At 38.2% G+C, this 10,932-nt stretch overlaps 1 protein-coding gene and 1 pseudogene across 1 annotated transcript; both read left to right on the top strand.

Moving 5' to 3' along the window:
- Positions 1-430: 430 nt before the first annotated feature.
- Positions 431-2,113, top strand: LOC121890050 (annotated as a pseudogene).
- Positions 2,114-6,204: 4,091 nt separating this feature from the next.
- LOC121890045 lies at positions 6,205-8,029 on the top strand. Its single transcript, XM_042402300.1, has 5 exons — positions 6,205-6,368; positions 6,479-7,171; positions 7,302-7,418; positions 7,498-7,541; positions 7,675-8,029. The coding sequence occupies exons 1-5, from the start codon at positions 6,311-6,313 to the stop codon at positions 7,786-7,788; spliced, it is 1,026 nt and encodes a 341-aa protein (XP_042258234.1). The 5' UTR covers positions 6,205-6,310; the 3' UTR covers positions 7,789-8,029.
- Positions 8,030-10,932: the final 2,903 nt, after the last annotated feature.

Here is a 10,932-nt window from a genome sequence, read left to right as displayed (position 1 = left end):
AGAATCATATCTTTAGCTCACATTAGGTAATAAGTCAGAGCCTCTGTAGTCTTTTTAAGGCTCCAGCTATGATTGTTTAAGCGGTTGTTTAAAAAGAATTTTCAGCTGAAGTTTTCCTGGATGTTTTGTGACATTTCCAGTGGTTGTAACGTAGGTGCTTTTGACCGTCATCATCATCTGTGAATCCAGTTCCACATAACAGACTGTAAAAAACCTTTTACACTACAATCACATTATTTTTGTCACAACTAGGGGGAACACATTTATTTGTCCTTCCTCACCATTTCTGGGTTTCAGTGACTCTCTCATGATGTACTGGATCTCCACACTAATGCAGACACAGCCGAATCATTGTCTCATAAAAATGAGATTGCATAGAGCCTGAATCAACATTGTGATCTTATTTTCATTAATCATGCAGCCAATCATATCTTGTATGTATATTGTAGAAAAATGTCTCTAAAATACAGCACAGAGTGCGTGTTGATTCTCCAGATTACAGCTTTAAAAAAGTATCAAGTATGGATGAATTGCTCAAATTAATTTTTGTTACCTGTTTATTATCAAATATTGAGCATAAATGGACTCCACTGTGTTTTATTACTGCTGTGTTTATATTGGATATTTATTGGTAATTTATTTTTCAGTGATTTCAAATCAAATCAAAGATGAGGAGCCTTTATCTTCCTCATATATCTCTCACCATCACAATCATAGGTGGCAGTGAACATGTGACCCTGTTTCCTATACAGTGTCACTTCAGATTGGCCAATCAAAAGCAGTCTTGTCTATGAGGAGTGGAGAAAAGTAAATGATCTTTTCATTTCACACGGCAAGTTGAACACGATGACATCTCCAGTGTTTGCTTTCTATCTCACATGTCTGTTCTTGGGGAAAATGGGTGAGTTGTGGTTTTGTGATTCCAGCTTTTATCTGTTAGAGAGGTTGGTTTTCAAATATTTACTGATTACGTTGAATTCTCATCACATGTAATACTTTTTTTGTCTCTTATTTCACTTCAGCTCAGATAACTCATCTGAAATTCTCCTCATCTGTTCGTCAAGACAGTGGTTTTATATCAGCTAATGTTGGTGATGAGAAGACTTTGCAATGTTTCTATGAAGGTGATGTTGCAGCAAGGCTTTATTGGTATAAGCAAACTCTGGGACAGAAACCAAGAATCATCTCTACCTTCTATAAATATGAGGTAATCAGCACGTTTCATGATGAATTCAACAACAATCCTCGCTTCACACTGGATACTGAAAAGTGTAAAAATCTTGAAGATCACAAATTTGCACATTTCAGACTCAGCTACTTACTACTGCGTTAGTAGCTATTTAAACACGTTAGAATTTTTGGAGGGCACTACTCTCAGTGTAAAGGGTTCAGGTTTAAACATCCAAGCTTCGGTCCATCAGTCGGCATCTGAGAGCATCCGGCCAGGAGGCTCTGTGACTCTGAACTGTACAGTACACACTGGGACCTGTGATGATGGAGAACACAGTGTTTACTGGTTCAAAGACTCTGAAGAATCTCAACCAGGAATCATTTACACACATGGAGGCAGGAATGATCAGTGTGAGAGGAACAGCAACACACAAACACACACCTGTGTCTACAACTTGCCAATGAAGAGTCTGAATCTTTCTCATGCTGGGACCTACTACTGTGCTGTCGCCTCATGTGGACAGATACTGTTTGGAGACAGGACCAAGCTGGACTTTGAGCGTAAGTAACTTTTTAGGAGACGTTGTCCCATTTGATACAGTCTTACTTCCTTATTAAGCTTAGGATAAAAACTGAAAACATGCTGAAAGCTCTGTTTCTGGTGTCTGACTCTCTGTAGATGAGGTGGACTCTCTTGTCTTGGTGTATTTCTTGAGTGGAGCTTTGGCGTTCACCACCATCCTCAGTGTTTTATGGCTTTCTCGGTGTACAAGATGAAGAAGAGAAACAGCTGCCAGTCAGGTACAAGCAAATGATTCTGCTTGTTAACAGCTCGTATTCACTGAATTTGGCTTTTGAATAAAAGAGCATTTTCTGTTTCACTATCAGAGCCTCAACATGGATTTGCAGCCCCGTCCACAGCAGATGCAGAGGTGAATGCAGTTTCAATTAACTGTTGAATTGCCATTTAACCACCTTTTATTAGCACAACAATGAATTGTGTTGTTACATTGTTTTAATTTACTTTTATATATTTTGGTAACAGGGTTACCAAGACGCAGACAACCTCCATTATGCTGCTTTAAATGCTAACGTGGCAAACAGATCAAGAACAGCGAGGAACAACACCAAGAATGAATGTGTGTACTCCAGTGTAAAGATGTAGAACTTATGAAAAATGATAAAGTTTCTTAGAATCTTGTTTATCATGTATTGTTGTCTTAGATAAAGGTCTTGTGATAAATATGTGCCTTGTGATCTGCAGTCAAAAGATGAGATTCTCTGTGTTTTGGTAGGGTTTAGTAATTGAGAAATTCAGGACTCTCTACTCTCTTTGTTGCTTGTCCGTGTGCTTTAAGTTTATCTACAGGATGTCTCTGCTGTTTCCTTAAAAAACATGTATCTTAAATCATATTCATATGTTATATATATTGTTAAAAATCATATTCTTTCTGTGATTATACAAGTACATTTAGAGGGCCAGATTCATTTATGCTGTACAACAAGCTACTGTTTGGTTATGAGGAACATGACGGGAAAAAATGGTATTATTTGTCTTTTATGAGTTTTAACCTGATTAACTGCATTGTGCTTTTCCATGAATGTTTTGTGTCAGTAATGATGAAATAAATCTAACCATGGAACACTTGAGACAATGTTTGTGTTATGTTTAAGCTCTGGTAGTGGTACCTCTGGCTCGTGGTGCTTTGTGTACTGGATAAAGCATGTGGCTGATCTCACTCGTCTCTGGCCAGGTGCAGATACCAACACACATTCTCTCCACTGTGCTGGATGGACAAAGTAGTCTTAATAATTGATGACAGCTCTCTTCTAATACAACTGCTGTTGTGGTTGCTGAAAATTGTTTAGGATAAACTGAATGAATGTTCATTAAACATAAAAGCTAAGTGGCTCAATGATGGAGGAATCTAGTGTAATGTTACCCAGTGTAAGTATTTATTGAATGTTAACTAATGTCAGAACCCAAGTACAACTGAAACCATACATGAAACATTCAGTGAGACATGTAACACATAATACAAGTTCAACTAAAGTGAATAAAGCATTAAAATTAAAGCATGAAAAGATTTTACTACTCCTGGTTCCCAAAGAAGCAGAAAAAGGCTCTTACCACACAGTGACAAAGGTCAAAATCTCAACAAATTAGTAAAAATGTAATTTAAAATTCTCATGCTGTTGTTTTTTAATAGCCAATGTATTGTAACGTTTGGCCCCATTGACTGCAGTACAATATATTAGTCATCTGGCAGACACTTTTTTCAAGCACACTTTAGATTTTCCCATACATGTACATTGCAAGCAACTTGGATTTCAGTGTCTTAAGGAGCACCTGTCACCAGCTTCTACCAATTGAGCTACAGGCGACACTAATATAATGTTTTTGTCAAATACAACTTTAGTTGGTCACTTTGTCTTTCTGTTTTTGATCATATTTATTGCCAGCTGTTTGCACTCAACATTTTGGTTTCAAAGTAAAACAGTACAGGAAGATTTTCAACTGACTTTATGTCCAAGTTTGATGATCTGACTGATGAGCTGAGACAGCACCTGGGAAAGGCCAAGATATCCCAACAATTGGCGTCCTTTCTTAAAACACGAGGCCCTACAACTTCATTCTACTAATAATGTGGTTACAGTAAAGTCTGTCTGAATTCCAGTCACTCTGAGACCTGTTGACCCTTATCTCTAAATCAATCATTGTTCACCAGATTATAACTTGGGAAGAGAGTCAGTTGTTTCGTTGCATATGGAAAAACTGCTCAAAATTATAAAAAATAGGATGAATTTTATGTATTTCACAGGCTGCTAGCAGATTGTCACACCTACATGTTTTCTGCTTTCTATCTGACATGTCTGTTCATGGGGGAAATGGGTGAGTTTTCTGTGACTCTAAATTGTATCTTTTGGAGTGTATGCCTCTCATCATTTTATATCATTTGCTTGTTCATTCTCTTCACCAGCTTGCCCAGTTTGTTGGCACCACAAATTCCTATGTGACCTTCCCAGCACACCACAGCAAAGAAGATAACACTGGCCACTACAGACCGGTAGAACATCCATAGCAGCCTAGTGAGCTTCCTCAGAAAGAACAGCCTACTGTGTCCTTTTCTGTAGAGGGCCTCCGTGTTGTCAGACCTTCCAATTTGTTGTTGAGTTGTACCCCTAGGAACTTATAGGTGTAGAGGGTGAAAAAAACAGTGACAGTACAGTTCCATGGGGTATGCCAGTGTTGCTCATCACCACACGTGACAAGCAGCCTTGTAGCCTGACATACTGCACCCTGTTGGTGAGGTTGTCTGTAATCCAGGCCATGAGGTCCTGTTCCACCTGCATCACAAAAAACTTTCTCAGCCAGCCGAAGATGCTGAATGCTGTTGAAAGCATTGGAGAAGTCAAAGAACGTGATCCTCCCAGTGATTTGTGGCTTTTCCACGTATTTATAAACTCTGTGCAGCAGGTAAATGACGGCATTGTCTACATTGATGTCAGCCTGGTACGCAAACTGCAGCGGATCCAGGCAGTCATGCACCAGGGGCCTGAGGTGCTGTAGAACCAGCCTCTGAAAGGTCTTCATGAGTAAAAGGTTGTGGTAAAGTAGGCATATTAATCATTACTATGTAAGAAAATTAAACAGAATATATAACACATGAGGCTGTAGTAAATAAATTACAGATTCAAGCAATTGTTCTCATACATACAGTACATAGAAGTGAACGGGTTGCAAAGGGTCAAAACACTCACTGCGAAGACACATCTGAGTTCTTCCTACTTCATAAACCAGATAGGTAGTGGACAAACAGGTTGTTGGCTGTGTGTGGTTGAAATAACCATGTCGTAGAACAGGGTGGAGTAAGCAAGTGTTGCTCCCTGAACCTAAAGAAAAAACACAGAAACACAAAGAAAAGAAATGAAGCAGTCATCACTCTGAGAGCTGTTGACCTCTACACTCTACACTACAAATATTCTTTTTGCTTTTATATCCTTCACTTCAAGGACCACAGAAATGGTCATAGCTGTCGCAAGGACTGTGCAAGTGGTGCGACTGTACGGGGTCTTGTGCCTTTTTAGGGCCTCGCAATACAGTTATTTTTTTAACCTAACATACTTCAAAGAAAATTTTCTGTCTGTTCAGTGAAAATAAATGTCACATGAAAAATAATCTATGCGATTAGGCTTTTCCCAGACAGGCGAGACCTGCATCCAGAGCAAGTCTATATAACGGACTAGCTAATCAGGCTCATACTGCTCTCTGAACATATTTTACACAAATGCAGGAGTTGGATGACATGTTTGGATTCCTTTTTAATCTGATGAAATGTGTGAAATGGAAGATACTGATCTCAAAAGGCACTGACTCAGTAACTCACTGAGCACATCTGAATCTCCATACATAAACCCACAGGACGTGTCATGTCCAAGAATAATTAGGGGGGAAATGTATTCAATTATTTTCTATGTACGTTTGACCTTTAATTTATTGTCCAAATCTGTCTTTTTGCAGCAGTACAGGTGACAGGTGTAGTCATGTGTTCCCTGGTCTCAGCACGGGAAGAATATTGTCAAGTATGAAGAAACTGCACAAAATATTAGTGATAGGGTTTATTAATTACTTGTTTATTGATATCTACATCTGGCATCTTATGGTAGTTATTTATAATCACGTCTTCCTAATAAAGTTCAGTTCACTGCCAGAGGCTGAGCGTGACTGAACTCCACTATATGTTTTTATTAATGTTACATTATCTTGAAACCAAACAATGGTTAATTAATCAATATATTATCTCCTTATGACTGAAACCAAGTAGACCATGGATAATAAACTAATTTTATTAAACAAAGTCCTGTCAGTTAGATCAGTATGAATACATGTGTAGTATGTGGTCATAAATTTCAGTGATTTTAAAGCTAATGTAGAGATGAGGAATCTGTACTGTATGTAGTTCATGTAGCTCTCACCGTGTCTCAAACTTGAAACTAAAGGTGACAGTCAACATGTGATCATGTTTCCTAAACAGGACACACAGTGTCACTTCTGGTTGACCAATCAAACGCAGTCTTGTCTCTTAAGAGTGAAGAAAAGACCAAGATTCTTTTCATTTAGCCTGACAGTTTGAACACGATGAGATCTGCAGAGTTTGTTTTCTTTCTGACATGTCTGTTATTGGGACAGAAAATGGGTGAGTGGTGTTTTTATGAATCCAGTTTGTGTCTTTTAAAATGTGCAGTCATTCCTCCTTTAATTATGTGTTTATAATGTGAATTTTCTTTGTCTTTCATTTTACTTCAGCTCAGATGACTGATGTGAAATTCTCCTCATCGGTTCGTCAAGAGAGAAGTTTTGTATCTGTTAATACTGGGGACAACTTGACTTTGCAATGTTTCTATGACGGTGTTGTTGCAAGGCTTTACTGGTATAAGCAAACTCTGGGACAGAAACCAAGAATCATCTCTACCTACTACAAGTATGAAAGTAATGGCACTTTTCATGATGAATTGAAGAACAATCCACGTTTTGCATTGGATACTGAAACTGGTAAAAATCACTTGAAGATCACAAATTTGCGCATCTCAGACTCAGCTACTTACTACTGCGCAAGCAGCTACTCATCCAAGTTTGAATTTGCAGAAGGAACTATTGTCAATGTAAAGGCTTCAGGTTTGAACATCCAAGCTTTGGTCCATCAGTCGGCATCTGAGAGCTCTGTGACTCTGAACTGTACAGTACACACTGGGTCCTGTAATGATGGAAATCACAGTGTTTACTGGTTCAAAAACTCTGAAGAATCTCAACCAGGAATCATTTACACACATGGAGGCAGGAATGATCAGTGTGAGAGGAACAGCAACACACAAACACACACCTGTGTCTACAACTTGCCAATGAAGAGTCTGAATCTTTCTCATGCTGGGACCTACTACTGTGCTGTCGCCTCATGTGGACAGATACTGTTTGGAAACGGGACCAAGCTGGACGTTGAGCGTAAGTAACTTTCTAGCAGACATTGTTTCATCTGATCAATACATGATTACTCCATAATCAAAATTAACATCATAATAGAGATAAATCTGAGAGCTGTGTAATATCTCTTTATGTCTCTCTGCAAATGAAGTAGACTCTCCTGTCGTGGTGTATTTCTTGAGCGGAGCTTTGGTGTTCATCACCATCCTCAGTGTTTTACTGGCTTTCTCAGTGTACAAGATGAAGAGAAACAGCTTCCAATCTACAGGTAACTGTTTATATCTGGCAGCTTGTATTCATTGAACATGACTTTTTAATGAAAAACTTTTTCTGCGTTTCACAACCAGAGTCTCAAGCAAGAATTTCAGCTCCCTCTACAGTCAATGCAAAGGTGAATAATAACTGTATTCATTAATTCTTGAATAGCAGCCATTATCCTTTTTTTAACATTCAGTGCAACAACAACTTTGTTTTTTGGACATTGTTTTAGAATAATATCATAATAATTAATACTTTGTTACCAGGGTTACAAAGCTGCAGAAAACCTGTATTACGCTGCTTTAAGTGTGAATCTGACCAACAGACGAAGAAGACAGAACCAAACCTGGAGTGAATGTGTGTACTACAGCGTAAAGTAGTAGAACTGGACATGTTTCATTTGTACTTTGTGCATAAGACATTATGTTGTAGAATCTCTTTGAAGGTGTAACATGGATTTAGTTGTAAGTTTGAAAGAAATATGTTTTATAGTTTCTTAATTCTCTTGCTATGCTGTAGTATTTTTAGAATATTCTGTTTTTTGTGTGGTCTGAATCAGAATATCTGCACAATGTTACTTTGTTTTGTGCAAATAAACTGTGTATCTAAGTTCATATTTAGTACATACTGTATGAATATAATGATTTTTGTGTCTTAACCAGAGAATGTAAAAGGTTGGTATGATCAATGCTGTAGAAATTACTTGTGGGCTTTTAGGATCAAGATTGTGTTGAACTTTTGTGTTTTATCCTCATTGTTTTTTAACCAACTCATGTATGTGTTTCTGAATTGTGTGTACATTTTATATTAATAATCAAATAAACATCATCTAACTTTAACCATGAGACAATATGTGTGTGCATCTGTTCAATCCTTGATAAGAGTAACTTGTGTTTCTTCATGCAAGAGTGAAGGTGTTGTTGCAGCAGCGGCACCATGTTTATCATAAAAAGCATGTGTTTGATCTCAACCACCCCACTGAGTGGGTGAGTGATGAAACTTAATTGTTCTGGTACCAAAAATAAAATGGCACAGGAAGACTCTATTAGTTTACAATATTACTGTTTATGTGAAAATGAGAGTTGCAGTTGTGCCTTTATTAAAGACTTTCTAATTCATAGTAACAAATAGACATGACACCTTTGATATTTTACATCTATCTGAAGTATTTGATAACCGATATTATTCCAGAAGGAAATTAGTTGGCAGTGTGGGCACAAAATTAATTATGCATGATAACGACATACATGACAGACAGCCGACACCAGTAACAACATGCTGTGTATGTGACAGGTTTTCTGACACAACTAAGTCCTGTACTACGAAGCAGTCCACTGGAAATAAAGTGTCATCATTCCTACAGGATCCCGACACGGACAAAAGTCCTGAGTTACAATAAAGTGACAAGTAGAAAAAACTAATATATATTTTTATAGATCAGTGGAAACATTTTATTGTTCTAGACTTTCAACATTTGGGTCAGATAGATCTCATCAGTCATTAACTACTTTTACACTCTTTGCTTCATTAGCAGAAACAGTTTGACCTTACTTTAAAGTTTTTTTTTTATGACATATTCAGAATGGTTTCTGCATCATCCAACTAAAAAGCAAAAAATACTCACTCTATACTTAAGCCATTTATATTAATTCCTACATGTATTTTAAGCCTTAGCCTACTTTTAATATTTGGAAATTTCTAGTGTTTCTACATCTTCTTATTCTGTTGTATGTTTACAGGCTTGTTTACGTTTCAAAAATATGACTTTTTTCTGTTCCTAAAACAGAAGTTTTCCTCCGTGTGTACTTGATATCATTGTTTCATCTCACACTGTATGAAGTACTTCATTCATAGTTCTGATGATGTCACTTGTAATTAACAACCCCCCCTCTTTCACATGAATGTGCTTGTAGCTGGATAGGAAAACCCAGAGTTGACTGAGCAGGTTGATAACCAGCTTCATAGTACTGGTTATCTGGACGGCCAATGTTAGGCTCAGTGAAGCCAGCTAATGAAAAGATAACCTGGGTATGTTGAACTTGCTTTGTAGTACAGGCCCCAGAAATGGACCCAAATGCAAAACTCACAGACAGTCCAGGGTTTCCAAAAATCAGAGTCTTTGCTGAGTAGGCAGGTTTGGTACACAGGCAGACAGTCAGTGGAGGCAAACAAAACACAAAGGGCAAGGCAGAGACTTGATCAGATCAAAAGTCAAAAAACATAAAGAGGCTATCACTAGGAATACAAAGACTGGAACGCTTGCAACAAACGGCTAAGACGAACTGGCACAGGGAGCAGGGAGCACACAGACTAAATACACAAGGAGAGGGAGGGTAATTAGACACATTTGGATGACATTAGGGGATAATGATGATGACAGGAGCAGAAAACACACAAGGGCAGGAAGTGGATCAGAAACGAGAGGAGAGTTAGACACCAAAGTAAAACAGGAAATGCAGAACTGAATGATGGGGAAAAACAGAAACATGACCTTAAGACAGGATGAGACATGACAGTATGGTGTCGTAGCAATACAGCAATAAGCAGAATCATACTACACAGTATCAACCTGCAGTGCTTCTACTGTAGAAGTGCAGCAATCTAATATTAGAAACTTTTGTTAGCATAAGTGCAATAATGCAATACAGCACGAAAAAATACACAATTAAATACATATCAGCCTATCTATGTTGCTGACATGAGTACTGAGATTTTATGTGCAAAACTAATATGGGCAAGAGTGAGTGTGAGCACCTGCCACCCAGTGCTGTAACTCATGTTACACAACACTGCATGTGTGATATATGAGTTCAATGCTCTGATCAAATTTACACTCATTCCATTATCAGACAACAGAAACAGAAAATGTGTGATGACAGAGAGCAGGAGGGAGTCTTTTCCTCTCTGTCTAGTTTTGCTATACATGTGTGTAGACACAAGTTAGAAACAAATAAAACACATCAATAAAAATTTAATTTTAATTCAACAGCCAATAAATACAGGCATTTGTATAGATTCACAAGTGAATGTCACCCTTCAGAGAGCTGCTCCAGCAAAAGTAAAACTGCTGCGTTAAGATGGCGGAGCAGGAAAGGAGTGGTGTGTAAGCCGGCAACCAAGACGCAGTCTTATGTTATACAGCTTGATCCTGTGTAAACTGGATGTTAATCCAAAAACCACTTAAACTTCCCAACACAGTAGAGACTTTATCAGGTCACATTTAAGGACTACCAATAGTATTTAAGCAGTGTTTCCCTTACAATTGTACAGGCCTGGCGGGCTGCAAGGCCATCAAGAACCCCCGCCAGGCCAAAGAAAAATATTTTTTTGATGCCAAAAATAACACCAAATATCAATTCATTCAGAAATCAGTAGCATTTGGGAGCCTCTGTGCACCACTGTTCCGAATCATGAGTCAACCTCTGTGTCACTGCCTGGGAAAGTCTTGGTAGCGTAGCTCCTTTTAAGGAATAGGGCAGTGCGTAATGTGTCCCCGTAGCGAGGGTGTGGTTGTGCGAGTTGAG

Source organism: Thunnus maccoyii, chromosome 22 (genome assembly GCF_910596095.1).
Source record: "Thunnus maccoyii chromosome 22, fThuMac1.1, whole genome shotgun sequence".
Classification (NCBI taxonomy): Eukaryota; Metazoa; Chordata; class Actinopteri; order Scombriformes; family Scombridae; genus Thunnus; species Thunnus maccoyii.
Note: the sequence above shows the minus strand (reverse complement) of the source record. Positions and strands in the feature narration are given on the sequence as shown.